Consider the following 21,235-nt stretch of genomic DNA (forward strand, 5'->3'; position numbering starts at 1 on the left):
GGCTCCCTCCGGCCGCTCGCCTTCAGCCCCCCCCGTTGTGTCCCCCGTTGTGCTCTCAGGACTCGCTGGGACTCGGACTCCGCACCTGTTACCGCTACCTCAACCAGACCAGCCGTAGCTTCGCCGCCGTCATCCAGGCGCTGGATGGAGAGCTGCGGTGAGTGGGGTTGGGGGCTGGTTTGTGCGATGCCCCCGTTGGTGGCTAAGGGGGGTGCGCAGGGTTGTGATAGTAGGAGGGGTCCATGCTGTGTCCCCGGGTGCTGGGGCGGCGTGGCTGAGCAGATCTGGGTGTCTGTGCAACGTCTGCATGCGCTGGGGGTGTTTGGTTGGGATAACAGCAAGCGTGGATCGTGTAATAGTACTGGGGATGTTGAGTTGGGATAGCTGTGGAGTTTGTACAGTGATCCCCAAGTGCTGTAGCTGCTTGGTTGGGCTGGCAGGAGGTGGCTATTCTATGTACCCAGGCTTTGGGATGGCTTGTTTGGGATGGCAGGAGGTGGCTATGCTATGTACCCAGGCTTTGGGATGGCTTGTTTGGGATGGCAGGAGGTGGCAATGCTATGTACCCAGGCTATGGGATGGCTTGTTTGGGATGGCAGGAGGTGTCTATGCCGGGTCCCCAGGCTTTGGGATGGCTTGTTTGGGATGGTAGGAAGTGCCCATGCAGTATCCCCAGGCACTAGGGCTCCCTGTCTGAGCTGGTTGAGGGTCTGTGCAATGCCCCTGAGTACTGGGGGTGCTTGATTGTGCTGAGCAGGGGGTGTTGAGTCCATGCAGTGCCCCCAGGTACTAAGGCTGCTGGCTTGGGATGGCCAGGGGTGTCCGTGCAAGTGACTTGGGCACCAGGACTAATTAGCTGAACTGGCTTGGAGGTGTCCATGCTCCACACTCCTTGACTGAGCCGCTGGGAAGTGCTCTACCACGCTGAGCAAAGCTTTCCAGGGGGTGCTCAGTGCAGCCCTACTACGTGCAGCAAGACATGTGCGTTATCCCAGCAGAGTTGCTCAAGCATGATGCCTCCATTCTGCTCCCTACCAGCAGCAGAGCTCCTATGTTCTTCAGCCTAGGCGTTGCAAGCTCTCAGCCAGCAGATGGTTAAATGCAGCACTGGGCAGCGTGCTGTTTGTGACACCCTGGGAATGTGTGTCCTGGCAGCTTCGGGAGCTGCCTTTGGGTGCCTTGCTGGCTGGGAGGGGTGGAGAGGCATGGTGGGAAGCAGCAAACAAAACAAGGGGTCTGAAACCTGCAGGAAGGGTGCGTGTGGGATCAGCTGCCTCTAAAGCTTCATCTGAGAGTTCCTCAGAGGCTTGCTCTGTGCTCACTTTTGCTTTACAAGTTTTGATAACTTATGCAGGAAAGCTTCACGTGGTAATAATAGCAGATGATGCAAGACTCAGCTTGGCTTGAGATTTTGTACATACGCATGCACATTTTCCCTATTTCCTTATATTCTTACAGAAATGGCTGTTTTCAGTACTGATCTTTTTCCATTTAATCCCAAGCCAGGTCAGTAGTTAAAGCTAGAGGTTGCTGTAGGTTTCGCTCTGTGCTTGTAGCCGAACAGCTTTGCACAGTGCCAGCCCTAACGCTGTGCTGTCTGTGGGTTTCCCAGCCCTGGGCTGGTATTTTGGACGCTGACCCATAGTTATATCCAGCATTTGTGAAGTGTCTGCAGGCTGTTTTGCAGGAAGGCAAAGAAACCCAGCGGTTTGGCTCAGATTGCACGGAAAAGCATGAGCAGAGCCAGGAACTGAACTTCTTTTCTCCTTGCTTGCTGTATCTGCTAATACAGATATTAAGATACCAAGCAATAACACACCTTGCAACCCTGTGTCTGTATGCAATGCGCTTGCCTTGGTCATCCCACTTTTATCTTCCTTGTCTTGTCTTCCTGCTCTTTATCCTTGCATTGTAGCTTACTGGGATCATGAAGGCTCCTTATCCTGAGGGCTCAGAAACTCCATGCCTGGCATCCTAAAAACGTTGTTGCTGGGTATTTGCAACCTACACAAAGGGATTGTTGCTAAATTCCAGGCTGGATGTGGCTCTGGGCAACCTGATCTGGTGGTTGGCGACCCTGCACATAGCAGGGGGGTTGAAACTGAATGATCACTGTGGTCCTTTTCAACACAGGCCATCCTATGATTCTATGATTCTGAATTGCGGCTGGCTCTATAGAGAAATAAATTATCAAGGCACAGTAGTTAAACTTCAAGAGTTTTTGAGGCAAGAGAGGGAGAATAGGAAGGTTGTGATTTACGGGGCTTGAGCCTGGTTGGAACAGCAAGGCTACCCAAGGAATTGGTTTTGCTAGCTCAGGTCAGAGGAGTGCTGAGTCATAACAAGAGTAAAACTGGTTCGTAGCAGAGTTACAGTGCTTCCTCTGAGTACTTCATAAAACAGAGCTTTTGGGAAAGTTCTTGGAGTGATGCTCCCCAGGCTCAGGTACTGTGAGCTGGGCTAGAAGGCATTGGTGTCCTCTTGCTTAGTTTCTTTTTGGCTGGATAAATCTTATGCCACGTGGGCCATAGAATTATTTCACAGAACCATAGAATGGCCTGGGTTGAAAAGGACCACAATGCTTATCTAATTTCAACCCCCTTGCTATGTGCAGGGTCTCCATGACCTTATGCAGCCCATTTCTCCATGGCTGGGGCCATTTCTTGGGAAGTGGGAGGCTCAAAACTTTGATTTCATCACCAGCTAAGCCAGCATCGTAGCTTCTGGTGGTGGGAAGAGGAGAGAGAGGCTGCCTGGTTCCTCTGCTCCCAGTCCAGTCCTCCTTTGGGATGGATGCTGCGGGTTCCTGTGGTCTGCAGAGAAAGGAGACCTTGTTTGGGGATGGGAGAGCTGCAGCTAGGACAGAAGTGGAGAAACAGAATCATAGGATGTCCCAAATTGGAAGGGCCACACACGGATCATCGAGTCCAACTCCTGGCTGCACGCAGGACCCATCCCAGGTGCAGAACTCAAGCTCCAGGCTGAGGTTGGCATTGCTCTACAGAAGTGATCACTTCTCATTTGTGAAGAGGAGGTGGTGCTGCTCCTCTTCCCAGCACTGCTGTGTGCTTTTTGGCAAGGACAACACTGCGTTGTTGGCTTTGGCCCCTCACATCAGCTTTGGTCTGGAGCTGCATTCACCTAGCAATGAGTGCTTAAGCAATCCCAGCTCATTTCCATTTGTCAACCAATTAATAAGTACATCACCTCTTTGGAAATTCACTGCTAGGGAATTATTTTACATACATCCAGTGTTTCTCGTTGTCAGGAAAGTTTTCTGTGCTTCTTTTTACAGCAGTACCCTTTCTGGTGTGCTGGAACACCTCTCCTATGGGGAAAGGTTGAGGGAATTGGGTTGTTTAGCTTGGAGACGAGAAGGCTCTGGGGAGACCTCAGCGTGGCCTTCCAGTACTTGAAGGGAGCGTATAAAGAGGAGGGGGAACGGCTGTTTGTGAGGGTGGGTGGTGACAGGACAAGGGGAATGGTTTTAAACTGAGACAGGGGAGGTTTAGGTTGGATATGAGGAGGAAGTTTTTCCCCCAGAGGGTGGTGAGGCACTGAACAGGTTGCCCAAGGAGGTTGTGGATGCCCCATCCCTGCAGGCATTCAAGGCCAGGCTGGATGTGGCTCTGGGCAGCCTGGGCTGCTGGTTGGTGACCCTGCACCTAACAGGGGGTTGGAACTGGATGAGCATTGTGGTTCTTTTCAACTCAGGCCATTCTATGAGTCTATGAAGCCATGCTTCTCACCTTTAACCTGCTCTTATTGCCCTGGGATTTGAGCATCCCATTCTAAGGCATTTTATTCTTACCTTCTTTCATGTCCCTAGATAAGCACTGTCCTCACATCAATGCTGGAGGGGAGATTGGACATGAGTGTCTCCATGCTTGTGTTGAACTGGAAGTGTCACACCAAACACTGTGTGATGAATCTTAGCTGTGTTTCCTGTGTAACAGGGTGATTGTTTTTTCTCTCCCCCCAGGCATGCTGTCTGTATATTTTACCTAGTTCTCCGTGCTCTGGACACCATAGAGGACGACATGACCATCAGCTTAGACGTAAAGGTCCCGATGCTGATTGAGTTTCACTCTTATCTCTATCAACCAGAGTGGAAATACATGGAAAGCAAGGAGAAGCACCGGCAGGTGCTGGAGGACTTCCCAACGGTAAGACACCCACCTCCTCCTTCAGCTGCCTGCGTCGCCTTATGTGCAGCCATCTCCGTGTTGCACATGGTTCTGTAGCTCTTAGGAAGGAGGAGGACACATCACCTGTGTGTGGGGCTGGAGGGCAGAACCCTCACGCTTTCTGTGCTGCTTTATGCTTTTCCTCCTGTGCAAAGGGCACGTGTGTGCTTTGCAGAGCCAAAGCTGGAGAAGGCTTAGGAGAACAGAGCACCAGGAAGTTTTTCACACAGCAGGTGGTGAGGCACTGGAACAGGTTGCCCAAGGAGGCTGTGGATGCCCCATCCCTGGAGGCATTCAAGGCCAGGCTGGATGTGGCTCTGGGCAGCCTGGGCTGCTGGTTGGTGACCTGCACATAGCAGGGGGTTAGAACTAGATGATCACTGTGGTCCTTTTCAACCCAGGCCATTCTGTGATTCTATGAACTTCTTACCTTCCCTATGGTCTGCACAACATGGTGCTCTCATAAATTAGAAGAAATTTTGTGTGCCAAGTGTAGCTAGTTTTGTCCTGTAACTCTCAGATTATACCAGTCCAAGGCCACAGAGCCTTCCCAAAGATATTGTTGTGTCTGATCTGCTGCCAGAGATTGTAACGTTTAGACTGAGAACAGACTGAGCCTGTGCTTTGAAGGCCTGGAAACAACTCTCCTTGTGGGAGTTGTCCTGGATCTCTAGCCAGGGATGAGAGCCTGGTAAACAAGTCTTACTCTTGTCTTCTAATAAAAGGTGAATCTGATGTTGTTTTTTTTGTTCTTGACACTGTCTTTATTTCCTGTTGTTTGTATGTGATACAGATCTCCATGGAGTTTAGGAACCTGGCAAAGGTCTACCAGGATGTGATTTCTGATATTTGTCACAAGATGGGTGTTGGGATGGCGGAGTTCTTGGAAAAGAAGGTGGATTCTCAGAGTGAATGGGATCGGGTAAGTCTATCCAGACACAATGAATGACAGTAGGAGTGCAGTGAGTCAGTGGGAGACCCCAAGAGGACAGGGTTTCAGTTACCTTTGAGGAGCAGGGCTGGCCATTGCATCTCTTCCTACATGATATTCATATCCAGGAGCCTTCTCCTGAAATCCAATGTCTTTCATGTCCATGTTTCTAGGGAAAGGGCATTCCTGTGTGAAGTGGGTTCAGCAGGGCGAGGGAGGCAGGCTGTGTGGGCTTGGAGAGTGGAACTGCTGGTCCTGTGGGTAGCAGAAGGGTGTGGATGACTGGTGTAGCCCACCAGCACCTGTTTTGGGTGACCCAACACGTCAGCTGTTCCCTTGTGGGCAGCCCATTTGGTGCTGAAAGTAGAATAGCACCAGCAGTCACTCTCATGGCAGAGGATTTCCTTGGCAAAGTGTTTGCTGAGCATGGAAAGGCTGAGATGGAGCCAGGAGGGCCATGCAAACTTGCAGAAAACGTAGTGTGAATTACCTCCTGAGCATTGCTTTGTGAAACATGCTGTGCTAAGTAGGCAGCTCTTAGTAACTGCTCCTTTTATCTTGTTTTTTTCCCTGCCCTTTCCCCTCCTGATGTCTCACAGTATTGCCACTATGTTGCTGGGCTGGTGGGGATAGGCCTTTCCCGACTCTTCTCCGCATCAGAGCTAGAAGATCCTATTGTAGGACAGGACACAGAGCTGGCAAACTCCATGGGCCTCTTCCTGCAAAAAACCAACATCATACGTGACTATCTAGAAGACCAGCTGGAAGGAAGGGAGTTCTGGCCCAGAGAGGTAAGGGAAAACATTGCCTTTGGGTGAGCATGTCTGCTGTGCTTCTCAAAATGCTTATACTGTGCTAAAAAAGACTGAAAGTGCTGTTGTTGCTGCTCTGATAGTGAATTGCAGCTTCTCCTTGTAAGAGTTCCTTCAAGAATTGTCTTGAAAATCCCCATGGCTGGGGTTTTTCCATCACTGATAATTTTGTTCCTGTCCCTTTATAATCTTTTGTACTTCTGTCCAAGATCTGTTGTGGGTGTAACCAATGAGCCATGCTTTCCAGGACACGTGTCTCACAAATGCTCTGCAGGGTGCATAGTTTAAGGTGCACTGCTAAAATTATAGCATCCCTTGTGTCTCTTTAAATCAAAGTTAACGGGAAAGGTTTGACAGTCTACAGGTTTGTTTGATAGAGCATTTTGTGATACCAGCCTGGCATATGAGCTGTATTTCTTTGCCCTGCCTGGAGAAGACATGAAAGTGCACCCTTTTTCCTTGTAGAATCACAGAATGGCCTGGGTTGCAAAGGCCCACAATGCTCATCCAGTTCCAACCCCCTGCTATGTGCAGGTCACCAACCTGCAGACCAGGCTGCCCAGAGCCACATCCAGCCTGGCCTTGAATGCCTGCAGGGATGGGGCATCCACAGCCTCCTTGGGCAACCTGTTGCAGTGCCTCACCACCCTCTGGGTGAAAAACTTCCTCCTAATATCCAACCTAAACCTCCCCTGTCTCAGTTTAAAACCATTCCCCATCTATATGAAGGTCCCCATCTATATGAAGGTCCCCATCTATATGAAGGTCCCCATCTATATGAAGGTCAGTGTCATGTTTCCAGAGCCCTTCCTTTAGCCTACTAAGTCCCAGTCCTTCTAAGCTCTTCTGATTATTCTTGGTTCCCCAGACCTTTCACTGTAACTGATGTCACCTTTATGATATGAATGTACCCTCCGACTTCTGAGTCCTTATCTTGCTGTTTAGGTTTGGAGCAGATACACGAAGAAGCTCTCTGACCTTACCAAGCCAGAGAACATAGATATGGCTGTCCAGTGTCTGAATGAGCTCATCACCAATGCTCTCCGCCATGTACCTGATGTCCTCACTTACTTGTCTCGCCTGAAAAACCAAAGTGTCTTCAACTTCTGTGCTATCCCCCAGGTAGGTTATTACATACAAGTGGTTATTCATCATCTGCAGCCCAGGTGATCTGAAGTTGGAGGTGGGAGGGTTACGTAGCATGTAATAGCCTGTATTATGCTGGTACCTGCCATTTCTGCTATAGGTGAGATTGCAGCTTCATTCCAGAGTGTTTTGCCAGTGATGTCACCAGGACCAAGGTTATTTCTGGAACAGGATGCCCACGGAGGCTGTGGATGCCCCATTCCTGGAGGCATTCAAGGCCAGGCTGGATGTGGCTCTGGGCAGCCTGGTCTGCTGGTTGGTGACCCTGCACATAGCAGGGGTTGAAACTAAATGATCATTATGGTCATTTTCAACCCAGGCCACTCTATGATTCTATTTCTTTTGCAATCTGCTTGTAATGAGGGCTCTTTGTGTTTCTCCTTAGGTGATGGCTATTGCCACTCTTGCTGCCTGCTATAATAACAAGCAGGTGTTCAGAGGGGTAGTGAAGATCCGGAAGGGACAAGCTGTCACTCTGATGATGGATGCCACAAACATGCAATCTGTCAAAGCCATCATGTACCAGTATGTGGAAGAGGTAGGTTGAACAGCTTGCTTGGAATCATTTCTGGCTGTTGTGTTTCATTCCTGGTGTGGAATTGGCTGTCCCTTGCAGACCCATGAATCTATTATTCTTTTCATTACATTTCTATTAGTGCCAGAACACCTGACATGCTATTGGCATTGGCCAAACTGGCTGCTTGGTCCTTAAAACATATCCTTGGTCTGTGCCTGTGCAAAGAGGCAGAGACCAATATCTTGTATTGATTCTGATTGAGAGTAAGATGAGTCAGCTTTCAGAGCACCAGAGCTTCCCATCTGACCAGGCAGGACGACTGTTCCAGCAACGCTTTTCTTCTAAACAGGTTGCATCATCTCCCCAAAGACAGCCCTGCAGCTAGTGCTCTTGTTTTCACCGTGTCCATAGTTGCAGCTAATGTGGTGCAGTTTGTGTTTCACTTCGTGGCCAGCATTAACTAAGGCTGGCTCTTTGCAGGTATTTAAAGCAGCAGAACTCATGGCTTCAAGGTATTGTGGGTGTTAAAAGTTTACAGAGAAGAACAGCTAGTGAATGGATTCATGGGATTCAGTGAATTCAGTGGATTCATGCATTCAGTGGGGAGTGTTTAATAAAAAGATGTCATGCATCAGGGAGATCCCAAACCACGGGCTGTTAGAGCTCCCTTTGGAGGCAGGCCAACCCCATGACAACGGGGTTTGCCAACCCCATGACAATGGGATTTTCCAACCCCAAGACCATGGCGTTTTCTAGTTGAGGTAACTGTCTGCAGTCACACCAGCTGCTGATCAGCCTGGGGTATCCTTGCTGATTTGGGGTGAGCTGCAGCCCAGCAGCAGTGAGTGAGGCTTGCTAGGTCAGAGCTACTTGCCCCAGAGGGCTGCTTTGTGGCTGATGTTTGTGTCAGAGGCGTGGTAGTCCATCTCTCGTCATGGGGTGCCCTCAAGAGGCTGCCTGGCTTAATGCACTTCTCAAGGGAAATGGACTTTGGCCCCATGTAGCAGCTGAGCCATCCACTGAGAGGTTACTCTTGAGGCCGTGGTGCTTGTGACCCACGAAGTTCCCTCTTCCACGCAGAAATCTCATTTATCTCCTCAACCACGTGTGTAAACCACATTCCCTCTTTCCGCCTCCCCAGATCTACCAGAAGATCCCCAGCACGGATCCTTCATCCAACAAGACACAGCAGATCATCGCCTCCATCCGTGCCCTGAGCCTGCCCAGCGGCCCCATGGCCTCACGCCATCACTATTCCCCCATTTACTTGTCCTGTGCCATGCTCCTGGCTGCCCTGAGCTGGCAGTATCTCAGCACCATCTCCAAGGCCACTGAAGAGTACGTCCAGGCAGGTGAGAACTGAAGAGCAGGCAGGTGGCAGGAGCGAGATGGTCAGTAGATGGGCAGCAGAGGCTCCTTGTCCCCTGGTGGTGGGGATGGCCGGGTGCCACCAGGTCCATGGGCAGTGATGAGGATGGGATGCTGGTGGGTTGGAGCATCAGGGCGATGGTGTGGCATTGTCAGACCCCGCTCCTCCCCTCTCCTTCTGTCTGCACAGATGGTTACAAATGCCAGTTGGAGTCTTAACTGTTTGGGGTTGAATTTTTTTTTCCTCCTTTCCTGTTGGGACAGTTTACCTGATTATCATTATTACTATTCTTACTTTGGTTAGGATGGTTTAAATAGAAACTTCAATTGCCTCTTTTCTTGCTTGAGATTTGAGACCCCTTTCCAGCTCAGAACTGGGATGGGAGCCTTTGGGTTTTGCCTCCCTTACATAACCCCTTTCCCACCACTTCAACACTGGAAGCATACGGAGGGCTCTGGCTTCAGCAAGGAGGGACAAGTCTTAAAAGGTCTGGCCATCTTCTGGCCACCAATCCAGGCTGGGTGACATCCTGCAGCCTGGAAATGGGCAGGGGTAATCTTCACTTTTGTGTTGTACTGGAAGAGGCTGCTAGGCTTGAAACAAGCCCTTTTGTTGTTCAGTATGTCGGAGATGTTAACATGCATCCCGCTGAAAACCATCTGTTGCATCTCCTTCAAGCACTGCATGTGGAGTTGTAGAGCTTTTAGCAGCTGAGGGGTGGTGAAAGGAAGGGGGAAGGAGGTGCCACCTACCCTCTGCTGCAAGGTCTGGGCTCTGCATTTCTTCAGCCAAAGGGGATGGGTGGCCTGGGCAAGCTTCCCCGGCCCAGGGATGCAGCTGGGGATGCTTAGGGTTCTGCTGACACATGAACTGGAAGAGTTCTCCACTGCTCCTTTGAAAACACATCAGCCTGGACTTTGAGTGGGCCACGTTTCTAATGTGAACAACCAGGGCTGAGAAGAGGAGACAACTATTTCAAGTCTCGTTTTCCTGGGGTGTAATTGTTTTCAGCGTCCCTAATCCTCCACTGCTGCTTTGTGTGATGGGGGGACAGCCTGGTACAGATCAGAGCAAAATCTACCAGGTAGTTCAGTGGCCTTTGCAAGGCCAAGCCTGTGTGGCCAGACTGTTACTTGGAGGGAGGATCCCTACTCTACAAGGACTGCTATAGATAGTTTTAAGCTGTTGTTCAAAAGAACTTGTGGTAGCTCCCTTTGTGCAGCTTCCTGTCTTGTTGAAATTAAAGTTTTCTTTGGAAAGAAAAAAGAAAAACGTGTTTTGTGAATTTTTTTTCAGCTGTTCTTTCCTTTATTGTGGTAGTTCCTTGCCCTGCCACAAGCTCTAGCCCTCAGCTCAGCTGAGTGTGGATGCTTCCTAACTCACACTGCATTTCTGTGTTGGGACTGGAGGTGTCCCGTTGGCTGCAGCCACCCTGTCCCCAGCATAGCCAGAGCAAGCACAGGCTGCACTCATATGAAGACATGCATGAAAGGGTCACACCTGGCTTCCACGACAGCAAAGCAACGTGAAGAATCATAGAATGGCCTGGATTGGAAAGGGCCATAATGATCATCTGGTTTCAACCCCCCTGCTACGTGCAGTTTGATGTTTCAGCTCGTGAAGCACACAAGTGACCACAAGGTGTTGGAGAAATCATTTATTGGCACAGTCATTTCATTCAGATACACCAAAGTTCTGTTTCAATGAGTAAGCAGAGGTACGGGGCTATTTTACAGTACAGGGGGAGAGCCTGCTTCACTCATGTCAGCTGTGTGGCCTTTGCTCACCAATATACTCTGTGCTTTAAGAGAAAATAAAAAGCTCTTTCATTATGTTAACACTGGCAGATCACACGATTCCTCCTACAGTTATTACACCTCCCACCCCCCCAGTAAAAAAAAAATAAGGTTATTTCTTCCTTGATACTTGTGGCTCAAAGAAAGCTTTAGAGGTGTGCAAATAAGCAAGATACCTGCAAGCATCTGCATGAGCTCCCTGCAGCAGAGCTGGGGAGCACCCCTCATTTGCATCCAACATTCAGCATCTGCAGTCCCAAAGCACCACACCAACATGCTAAAAGCAGCACCCTTGCCAAGGCACGACCCAAAGCACAACCAAGCTGCCTTTGACAGAAGCAGCTCCCCCTTTCTAGCATGTTCCCAAGTGCTGCAGGACGTTTGATCAAAGGCTCATGGAGCTCAGGCCAGGCCCTTCCCTAAGATCAATAACCTCAGACTACAGCAGGAAAGGAAAAAGAAAGTAAAAAGAAAATGAGTGGTTTAAAAAGCAGCCAAAATAATGGAGCAGAGAGAGCAGCGCACGAATGACTTTTACAGGTAGGAGGGGCTCTATGCACCTCCAGCCAGAGCCAGCCCCACGTCAGGTTCTTCAGTTTCTTGTCATTACAAAGCCCTAACCCACCCAGCAAGGCACAGGCTCTCTTGCACACCCTGCTCCTTTTGGGTGCCAACAGCAGCCGGACCAGCCCAACCACAAGTGCACAAGCCATGCATGAACACAACCTGCATTTCCCATCTCTGCTGCCCCGCTAAGTCCCTGTTTCCAGCACAATGATTCCCATCCTCCCAGTAATACATCGGGCTGGAAGGGTTTCAGGCTACCCAAAGACCACAGCACATGGGGTCAGAGAGCCCTCCAGCAGTCCTCTGAGCAGGGAATGCCCTCCAGCTGCGATCTACCAGGAGCAGAGGGCTTGCAGACAGCAGCTCGCAGCAATACAAAACCTGCCACCTCTTCCAGCTCCACCGTACAACTAAAACCAGAACGAAATAAAAAGATAAAAAGCTTTAATTAAAGGAACCTCAACTATAGTCTCTTAAGAGTGGGGGCTCTGCGCCCAACCCGCTATCAGTTAAAAGCTTCAGGGACTTGGGATTATTTGTGGTGTGATCAACTCATCAGCAGTGATGCAGGAGGGTGGTTACACCCTTGTCCAGTATTGCTCCGTTCTGGGGACGCCAGCCACGATCTCAGACTCAATGCCACAGTGGTCCTCTCCTCGGAGGATTTTGAAGAAGCCTGGAAGGACACCACGGAAAGAAGTCACCTCCCTCTGCACCAAACGCCCAAGGAGACCCTTCAGCACCAACAGCTCTGTGCTCCTCACCGTTATCTCCCCAGTCGGTGTTCCAGGAGTTGGCAGCCAACCAGTACGGGGTCCCATTCTCGACGCCCCAGCCCAGGATCCTGATGGCGTGGCCTCCAACCTGCTCCCCTGACACGTGCTGGTACACCCCTGCAAGGCAACACGTCAATGGCCTTCCGCTGTACAGCACCAATGGATTCCAGGAGATTCTATATAGAACCCCAGAGACCTGATGAGAAAGTGGGGTCTTTTTGTTAAATGCACTCAAACAAAAAGCTAAAAATGGAATAAAGGAAAGTCTGGAAGCACTGCCACAAGTTGTCCTGAGAGGTGGTGGTGCCCCATCCCTGCAGGACGGATGGGGCTGTGAGCACTGATGGAGCTGTGGGTGTCCCTGTTCAGTGCAGGGAGTGGGACAGATGGCCTTTAAGGAGCCCTTCCAACTCCAGCAGTTCTACACTGTGAACTTGTGAACTCCTTTCAGACTTGCAAATAGGGAAAGAGCCACACAGATGAAGCAGGTGAAGCCTTGGTGCTGATGCTCACCAGATTTGTACATCAAGAAGTCCTCGTAGACAATAAAGGCTCCTTCCACTGGGCCATTCTTGTAGATCTCAGCCATGATTTCCTTCTCGCTGCGAGGGACACCATAGGACGTGATGCCTGGCAAGGTAAAAGAAGTCCTACTATCAGCACAGCACCACTGACCTTGGGATGGCTGCACCATGACTCAGTGAGCTCATGCCAAGATGGTTTTTCCTACTCTGGAGATCACGACACAGCCAAACAGGGAAAGTGGGCCCCAGCCCACCTGCAGAAGGAACAATTTAACCCCAAGACCTACTCTGTACCTCTTGTCCAACTTCATTTCCAAAACAAAACAAATTACTTGGTGCTAAGGCAAATCTCCAAGCAGCAGCCAGACTACCCCACATGTAGAAGAATATCGCTACCAGCAGGGGGTAGGAAGGGAACGGCTTCAAGGCCATCCTCTTGGGGAGCTCAGGACCTTGCCATTCAACCCAGACAAGGGCACCATCCCAGCAGTGAGGGGTCTCACCTCCCAGCAGCTGCAGTGAGGCCACAAGGACGCACACCAGCTCCCCCATCTCTATTAATACAAACAAGCACATCTGACAGGCTTATGTGTGCCCCAAGAACCACCCATTCTGAAAATGCCCAGGAACCCAAAACCAGCCACCATAGAATTGCTTCAGAAGAGGTCCAGCCCTTCAGGGAGCAGCTCTGGAGCTCCTGAGCAGCATTGGAGGCCACGTCCCTTACCGTAGTGCTTGTCCTCCTTGTAGGAAGGTGAGTAACCAGGTTCACAGTGCCGGCTGCACCTGGGGGTTTCTCCTCCCTCCCCAGTGCAGGGTGGCCGGGAGCCATTGACGTGGTGCTCACAGGGTGGGATGGTGTAGGGCCTGCAGCCTGGCAAGGGCAGAGGTGCCATGAACTGACAGTCCCCCAGTGCCCCCATCCCCAACAGCCACGCTAGAGAAGACATCTGAAGCCATGAGCAAGGGCATGATCCTTCTGACCCAGAAACCCTATGGATCAGTGGGTGCAAGCAGGAGTAGGTCATCACCAGATGAGCAATCAGGGCAATTTTCCAGCCTGGAAATTGCTTTTGAAAGAAGAAATCAGTCAGAAAGATTCTCGCTCTCACCCAAAGCATATTAAACTGGTTTAAAGCCACCCAAACCATTCACAGCCTAATTCAGGCCTGCCCAGACTATGAAAGCAAAGACCTGTGGGGCTGTAGGTCTGACCACTCGGTTGCCTTCTGTGCAGGCCTTCTACAGATGAGGACTGCTCAGGGACCTTTGTCCCAAATGGGGGACTGTGGGGACAGCAAGAGCCAGATGAGCCCAAGGCTTAGACCTGAAGGAGGGAGCAGCCACTAGGATGCAGACCAGCATGCCCTCAAGGAAACGGTCCTATAACCGAGCTGAAATGCTCCTCTTTGCTTTCAGCAGTGTATGCACCAGGACTTACCCACATGGGAATCGTAGAGACCCCCGGACACGAGGCCCCTCTCTGTCCAGTACCTCCATGCACCAGACGGGTAACCACCATTGCACCTGCAGAAAGAGGCAGCAATATGAGCTCCAGCCTGCTCAGAGCCAAAACCATTCCCTTCTGAGGGAGGAGAAAGCAACTGAGCCAGTCTGGGACAAATAGAGGGAAGCATTCTGCACATCAGTGCTTTAAAGCCTCACAGCAAGAAGCTAAGAGAACCTAGGCCTCCAAATCCCAAAGCTGCAGTGCCTGGAGTCTCCTCACCATCTCCCTGATCACCTGCCACCAGCAACCACTCAGCTTAAAAAACCCACTCCCAGTCCAGCTCCCAAAGACCACAGAAAGCCACAGGCAAAGGGCTAGTGCCTGAAAACCAAGGCTTTGTGGTTAGCAGAAGATCCTTTGGCCAGCTACTGTTATGTGCTTGCCCTCTCCACATGAGCCACCATCACCAGGTTGCTGCTGGAGGAGGGATGTGGCCCAGAGGGACCTTCAGTCCACGCAGACCCTTTTATGTCCCCATGTAACTCTAGCACCTATAAACGCCTGGAGTGGCTTCTTGTTGACAGGGAGGATTTAAAAGATCATAGAGTCATAGAATGGCCTGGGTCGAAAAGGACCACAATGCTCATCCACTTCCAACCCCCTGCTATGTGCAGGGTCGCCAACCAGCAGCCCAGGCTGCCCAGAGCCACATCCAGCCTGGCTTTGAATGCCTCCAGGGATGGGGCAAGATGAGATGAATCAATATTAGACACCTCTGGGTTGTGTCCCTGCTCCTCCCACCCACCCTCGAAGCAAACAAGTCCCAGGAACAGCTCACCCCATGCCACACTCGAAGCCACAGCACGACAGCAAGTCCTCCGCCGACACCTCCACGCTCACCTTGGCGTTGGTGTGAACACAGATTCTGTCTGAAATTGCTTCCACAGCACCAAAAGCCTGTGAGCAGCCCCCCCAAAAAAACAAGGCAAGGCCATTAGAGCCACCCATGGGAAGAGAAACCATGCAGACTTCTGTCCCCTCTTGGGGACGAGCTGAGCGTGGCAAGCATGAGCCTGGCTGGGACAAACCCCATCGCAGGATCCTTCGTGCCCACATTTATATGGCTCAGTGAAAAAACTCAATGGGATGCTTTTGGTCCACCAAATTCTGCATCAACACGACTCAAAGACATCATGTCCTTACCCAGCAAGAGCCACAGGAGCCCTGGTCTCTGATCTCGCTGATGGTGGGACAGTTGGGCCACTGCTTCCGTGAGTCAAAGGTATCTGGCAAATCGATATCTGCAGCAAAATCTACCCTGCAAGGGAGAAAGAGAGAAGGCTTGTTACGGCCTCTGAAGGTGACCTGGAGGAGGAGTGCTCTTGTTATTTGACTACTGAAGGAGAACAAACACTTCTGAAGTCTTCAGGCCAGGTCGGCAGCTCCTCCAGTGCTTTGAGTTTCAAGGATTACAACTTACACAGTCACTCAAGTAGCTGGCAGAACGCACCCACACAGCGTGGTGAGGCACTGAACAGGTTGCCCAAGGAGGTTGTGGATGCCCCATCCCTGGAGGCATTCAAGGCCAGGCTGGATGTGGCTCTGGGCAGCCTGGTCTGCTGGTTGGTGACCTGCACATAGCAGGGGGTTGGAACTGATGAGCATTGTGGGCCTTTTCAATCCAGGCCATTCTATGATTCTACGAAGGGCTGTAAGGTGGATCAGGGGAACTACAGGCCCATCAGCCTGACCTCAGTGCCAGGGAAGCTTATGGTGCAGATCATCTTGAGTTAGATCACATAGCATGTGTGGAACAACCAGAGGATCAGGCCCAGCCAGCGTGGGTTCATGAAATGCAGGACCTGCTTGACCAACCTGATCTCCTGTGTGATGGAGCTACTCACTGAGTGGACGAGGGCTGTCCAGGGAGGTGGTGGAGTCACCATCCCTGGAGGTGTTCAAGAAACATTCAGATGATGTACTGAGGGACACGATTTAGTGGGGAAATACTGGTGGTAGGTGGATGGGTTGGACTGGATGATCTTAGAGGTCTTTTCCAACTTTGGTAACTCTATGATTCAATGCTCCTGTGCCTAACCCCATGCAAGATACCCACCAGTGAGCTGCATCCAGAGGAACCCCACTCACAGCCTGCAGGGAAAGACCCTTCCCCACCCCTACAGACACTCCAGGAGCAGCTCCTGCAAGGCTCCCCCCACTCTCTCCCATAACTCACCTTTCAGGGAGCTTGGGCCCACCCAGGAAGGTGCCACAGAGCTTCTTCACATAGCTCATGTCAGTGTTGTGGAAGTTGTGCCCTGCCTGGGAAGAGACACAACCTTGATGCAGCCACCGTGGTGAGACGGGAGTTCATATCTACCGAGTCCCACTGAGGTTGTCCCTCAATGTACCCCCAAGCCCACGGCAGTACTCACCTTCCAGGTGGTGTTGAGCTTGTTTATGTGGTTGACCAGGTCGCTGGAGAGGGGTGGGTAGTAAGGAATGCTGCGGGCATTGGCGAAGGCCACCAGGACACACAGGATGGACACGGACGGCCACATCTTGGCTGCAGAACGGGACACTGCACCTGCACCCAGATTTGGATGTTGTTGGAGGATGTCCCCACGTGAGCTCTGGTTGACAGAGCACCATGTGGGAGGAGAGGTCAGGAAGGACACAGGAGCACGCTAATAACTCCCTCCCTGCTGCTCAGAAGCGATCAGACATGGCAACCCTGCAGGATTAGCAGCAGCAGAAAAGTCCCTGTTGAAGCAGACCCAAGGGATTGAACTTGGAGGGTATTACAAGCTGCCCTTTACTTCCACAAAACCAAAGGATAAGGGCTAGGAGACAGAAACACTTGATCAAACTGCAGGCCTGCAGTGCCACGAACTCCTCCTGGAACATCCTCCAGTTGGATAGGACACACAGGGATCAATGAGCCCAACCTCTGCCCTCACACAGCACCCCCAAACCCCATCCTTATGGCTCAGAGCTGTATCCCAGTGCACCCTGAGCTCCAGCAGCTCAGGGCCATGCCAACCACCCTGCTCTTCCCTCTTGTAAGCCCAGGCTTCAGCCCTGCTGGCCCAACAGGCCAAAGCAGCCCCACAGCTGCAAGCAGAGACAGGGATACACGCACAGCCCCATACAGGCTGCCTCCACCCACTTGCAGCCAAGTTCAGCCATTCCAGAGAAGCAAACCCAGCAGGAGTGCCCTACATTTCCACCAGCAACAAGCACAGACGGCTGCTGCCGACTGTATAAAGGAGTTCTTTGCTTTATTTTATTTTATTTTTCCACTATTTATTAACACTTCCCCCCAGCCTGCAGCCTCTCGATGCTTTCAGCAGGATTGCACATAGCAGTGCATGGGTCATAGAATCACAGAATGGCCTGGGTTGAAAAGGACCACAGTGATCATCTAGTTTCAACCCCCCTGCCATGGGCAGGATTGCCAACCACCAGACCAGGCTCCCACCAGGGTCCTCTCGCCCCAAAAATCACTTCTACAAAGGTGTTCTCTATGCATTTGCTCACATAGAGGTTTCTCCCAGAGCAGAAACCTGCTGCCAGAGAATGGGTGCCTGAGGTCTCCCAAGCCTCTCTGGTATAGGATGGTTGCAAAATGGCAATCGAAACACTGGTGGGCAAGGTGTGGATATATCTGTCAGTGTCTGCACAACGACGGAGCATTTCTACACTTGCAGGTGCCCCGTGCAGCAGCAGCAGAGGGGAATTAAACCCCTCTGCCCCCCCCCAGAATGTGCCCAGTCCCTCCACACCATCTCAGCTGAGTGCAGCACCGGACCACAGCCCCACCCCCCCCCACCACTGGTACAAGGACAGCTCTGCTCCAGGGCTATAAATACCCCCCCCTTCCACCCTCCCAGCAGCCAAGCTTGGATTTCCTGGAGCAGAGTACAGAAGGGAGATCCCTGTGAGGCCGGCAGCCACCTGATCCCCGTCTGTTTGTGAGCAGGGTGCTCACAAATGTGACCACACAGGCAGCCCACACGGGCTGCACACCGGAGCTGCAGCCAAACCGAAAGCAGACACCGCTGCTTTCCAGGCGCCTTCCCCTTCGAGCAGCGCTTGCATTTCATGCAGCACAGTTTGCTTACACCCCAAAACGTGGCTCGAGGCCAGAAGCAGCCACATCTCCCCGTGGAAACCTCCAGAGCCACTGCAGTAAGCAAGGAGCCCCTCCCCAGCCTGCAGGGAGCTGTGCTTGCAGGGACGTCAGGGGGTTTGGTGCTTCCAGCTGGATGACGCTGAGCACCCCGTGACTCGGTGTAGGGTTGGGGTGAAGATGGAAAGGGAAAGCTCTGCTCTCATGTGATTCCTCCCTCCCAGCCCCCATGGATTTAGCAAGAGGCCCAGTCTATCTATAGAAGAGCCCAGGATGCATTTCCGCCTGGGGGAAGTCACATGCAGCTCTGCCACCATCTCTCCGTGCCCGCAGATAAGGCTGAGCACAACAGTTCCCCAGCAGCGTTATCATGCACCATTCTCTCCCCCCACAACCACTCTCTCCTCCCCCAGCCCTAGAGCTGTGCAGCCATTTCGGATGCTGCACACCAGCCCTGAGAGCAGCACAAACACCGAACTGGCATCAGCCACAGCGCCTGCAGAAATCTGCTCTTCCTTCTCCCCCTTCCACCCCCATCTTTGCCCATAGAGTTGGTGTCCCACCCGACTTGGCACTGTCCCCAAGCACAGCAGCTCCAGGTGCGCCTGGATTCTGCTCCTGCTCAGCTCTTGCAGGCTAAATGAGCAGCAAAAGCCACAAGACTTGTTTAGCAAGCAACACAGAAAGGTGAAGTTCTCCATTCAAGCAGTAGCTGCATTCAGTTTTGGAACAGGTCCCTAGCACCAAACCTCCCTGTTCCTTTCCTATGTGGATGGAGGAATCCATTGCTGCCAGAACCCACAAAGGCTCAAAACCCAGCATGGCCACTGAGGGCTGTGGCAAAGGTAGTCTTCAAGTCCCCTGCCCCTCACTTTGTGATCTGGGATCCTGGAATGACATTTCCCAAAGAAAGACCAAGCTGACCCCACTCAGAACGCAAAGAATTCAGACATTTGGATGCTTGAAAAGAGGAAATGTGAACTGTCTGAGCACGCAGCCTGACAGCACTCTGAGCAGCTGCAGCAGTGAGATCTGCCTGCAAGGAGGTGGCATCGCCCCTCTCCATCCCTGCTAAAGTCAGAAGTTCCCTGCCCTCCTTCCACAGACAGAGCTATGAACACACAGACCGGAGATGCTCAGCCTCCTCCCACTGCAGCTTTCTGTGCAGCAGCAGCAGATGCTGAGCAAACCTTTCCACTGCAAACCCCATCAAAGAGGTCTTCTCTACGTCAGCCCAGCTGAGCACGCAACTCATTTCCCTGCTCTCCCTGCACAGGCAGAAAAGAAACCACACCAAAATAAGCAGAGCGCAGCTCACATGACCCACTCTCAGGCTGGGAGATAAGTCAGAGCCCTGAAGCATTCTCAGCACAGGGCTCAGACCCCTCCAGGCATGCAGGGAAGCACCCACACACCCATCCCAAGTGTCTGTGGAAGATAACATCTAAGCCATCACCAACCCCTCCAGGGCACCCAAGTCATGTGTCCTCCTCCTGCAAGAACCCTTGGCCCCAAATGAGCTTTGTCCTTTGTTCTGGCTCCAGTGTTTGTGTATGACTGAGCCAGTCCAGCTGGCCACCCTGCTTGGCTTGCTGGCTGGTAGGAAGCACCAAACCCGCAGCCTACTGACTGCATTACAGCTACCACTGCATGACGGGGATTTTTTTTAAGCAGGCCTCTCTTCCCTACACCCATTCCTTCCCAGGAAAGCCAGCACATGGCTGGCAAAAGAAGAGAGTCACAGTAGTGCTCATGTTTGGAGCAGGCTCTGAACACTGATGGAGCCGTAGTTGCTCACTGCAGGGGAGTTGCACCAGACGGCCTTTAAAGGTCCCCTCCAACTCAGGCAACCCTATGTTGCAATACTCATGTGTGTTCCCATACAGAGAACCGCTCCCAAATGCGGCTACACTGATTTCTCTCTTCCCTTTCCTACAAACTCCACAGCCAAGCACTGCCCAGGCTTCTCACTCTTGCCCAAGCCCACCCCTCCTCCCCCCACCTCCCCCCCAAAAAAAACAACCACCAGCCCCAAGCTGGAGGGCGATGCTGCAATGCTGTGCTGCACCATGGTGAGGCATCCTGGGGGGAGAACCGTGGGGGGGGAGGGGAAGGGAAGGGGAAGAGGGGAATGAGCATCACGGGACGGCCCCAGCGGCTGCCAACACCATCCCCTTGATGCCAGCTGGTCTCCTTTCAGCCAGCGCTCAGAAAACGAGGTTTCCTCTCCATCCATTAGGAAAACAAGGCTTCTTCCCCCCCCCCCTCCCTTGCAGGGTTACGGTGCTTATTTTTGAGGCGCTATTACCTTTGAGACAAAGCTCACCCGCAGCCTCAACCCAAAGCAAAAGCACCAAACGCGGTTGCAAAAGGAAGGACAAGAGAGCTCTGCCCTCAGGTTCCGAGCTGCGGATGGTTGAACCCATCCCCGGATCCCTACCGAGCCCCATTCCCTACCTACCGCTCCGCACCGCGCCCGGCCTCACTGCGGCTGTAGGAGGAGGAGGAGGAGGAGAGGGGAGGAAAAGAAAGGGGAGGGCAAGAGGAGGGGAGGGCTCGGGCAGCAGCAGGCAGGGACCGCCCCGTACGTGACAGCATCTCCTCGCTGCCCGCCTCCAGCCCTCCCCCGGTCTACCCATAGGGCTGTGCTTTGCTGAGTCTGTGCTCTTGTTGCTATCCGCCTCCCAGCTGTAGTTTGTCTTCATCCCACCCGGCCCCTGTGTCACACAATGACAGCATTGCAGGGGCCATTGCTCCTTGTCCTCTCGCTGTGCACCGCCGAGAAGAGCCTGGCTTCATCCATTTGCCTCCCACCTCCCTTTAGATATTTACAAACAGATCCCCTCTCGGTCTTTTTTTCCCCGGGCTGAACAGACCCAGGTTACTCAGCCTTTCCTCATACAAGAGATGCTCCAGGCCTTTCATTATCTTTGTGGCTCTCCGCTGGACTCCTTGTAGGAGATCCCTGTCTTTTTTGTACTGGGATGCCCCATCCCTGGAGGCATTCAAGGCCAGGCTGGATGTGGCT

At 52.1% G+C, this 21,235-nt stretch overlaps 2 protein-coding genes across 3 annotated transcripts; one reads left to right on the plus strand and one right to left on the minus strand.

Annotated features, from left to right (window-relative positions):
• The first annotated feature begins 18 nt into the window (after nt 1-18).
• Nucleotides 19-10,228, plus strand: FDFT1 (farnesyl-diphosphate farnesyltransferase 1). The gene is made up of 7 exons (XM_010708171.3): nt 19-157; nt 3,983-4,166; nt 4,981-5,109; nt 5,718-5,909; nt 6,876-7,052; nt 7,462-7,614; nt 8,735-10,228. The coding sequence occupies exons 2-7, from the start codon at nt 4,041-4,043 to the stop codon at nt 8,954-8,956; spliced, it is 999 nt and encodes a 332-aa protein (XP_010706473.1). The 5' UTR covers nt 19-157; nt 3,983-4,040; the 3' UTR covers nt 8,957-10,228.
• Nucleotides 10,229-10,604: 376 nt separating this feature from the next.
• On the minus strand, nt 10,605-20,780 carry CTSB (cathepsin B). Of its 2 annotated transcripts, none has more exons than XM_010708175.3 (10): nt 20,669-20,780; nt 16,511-16,662; nt 16,312-16,397; nt 15,279-15,393; nt 14,914-15,032; nt 14,067-14,152; nt 13,353-13,499; nt 12,615-12,731; nt 12,090-12,218; nt 10,605-12,001 (listed from the first exon to the last, which is right to left on the minus strand). In XM_010708175.3, the coding sequence occupies exons 2-10, from the start codon at nt 16,634-16,636 to the stop codon at nt 11,904-11,906; spliced, it is 1,023 nt and encodes a 340-aa protein (XP_010706477.1). In that variant the 5' UTR covers nt 16,637-16,662; nt 20,669-20,780; the 3' UTR covers nt 10,605-11,903. The 2 variants fall into 2 exon arrangements, with proteins under 2 accessions (XP_010706477.1, XP_019468981.1); XM_019613436.1 differs by having other exon boundaries at nt 20,665-20,750.
• Nucleotides 20,781-21,235: the final 455 nt, after the last annotated feature.

This window comes from Meleagris gallopavo, chromosome 2 (genome assembly GCF_000146605.3).
Source record: "Meleagris gallopavo isolate NT-WF06-2002-E0010 breed Aviagen turkey brand Nicholas breeding stock chromosome 2, Turkey_5.1, whole genome shotgun sequence".
NCBI lineage: Eukaryota > Metazoa > Chordata > Aves > Galliformes > Phasianidae > Meleagris > Meleagris gallopavo.

Coding starts and splice junctions, on each gene's coding strand:
- FDFT1 (XM_010708171.3), top strand. CDS start 4,041: ATGACCATCAGCTTAGACGTAAAGGTCCCGATGCTGATTGAGTTTCAC. Junction 7,053..7,461: donor ACTTCTGTGCTATCCCCCAG/GTAGGTTATTAC, acceptor GTTTCTCCTTAG/GTGATGGCTATTGCCACTCT. Junction 7,615..8,734: donor TGTACCAGTATGTGGAAGAG/GTAGGTTGAACA, acceptor CCGCCTCCCCAG/ATCTACCAGAAGATCCCCAG.
- CTSB (XM_010708175.3), bottom strand. CDS start 16,636: ATGTGGCCGTCCGTGTCCATCCTGTGTGTCCTGGTGGCCTTCGCCAAT. Junction 14,153..14,913: donor GGCTTCGAGTGTGGCATGGG/GTGAGCTGTTCC, acceptor CTCTTTCTGCAG/GTGCAATGGTGGTTACCCGT. Junction 12,002..12,089: donor CACCGACTGGGGAGATAACG/GTGAGGAGCACA, acceptor GTGTCCTTCCAG/GCTTCTTCAAAATCCTCCGA.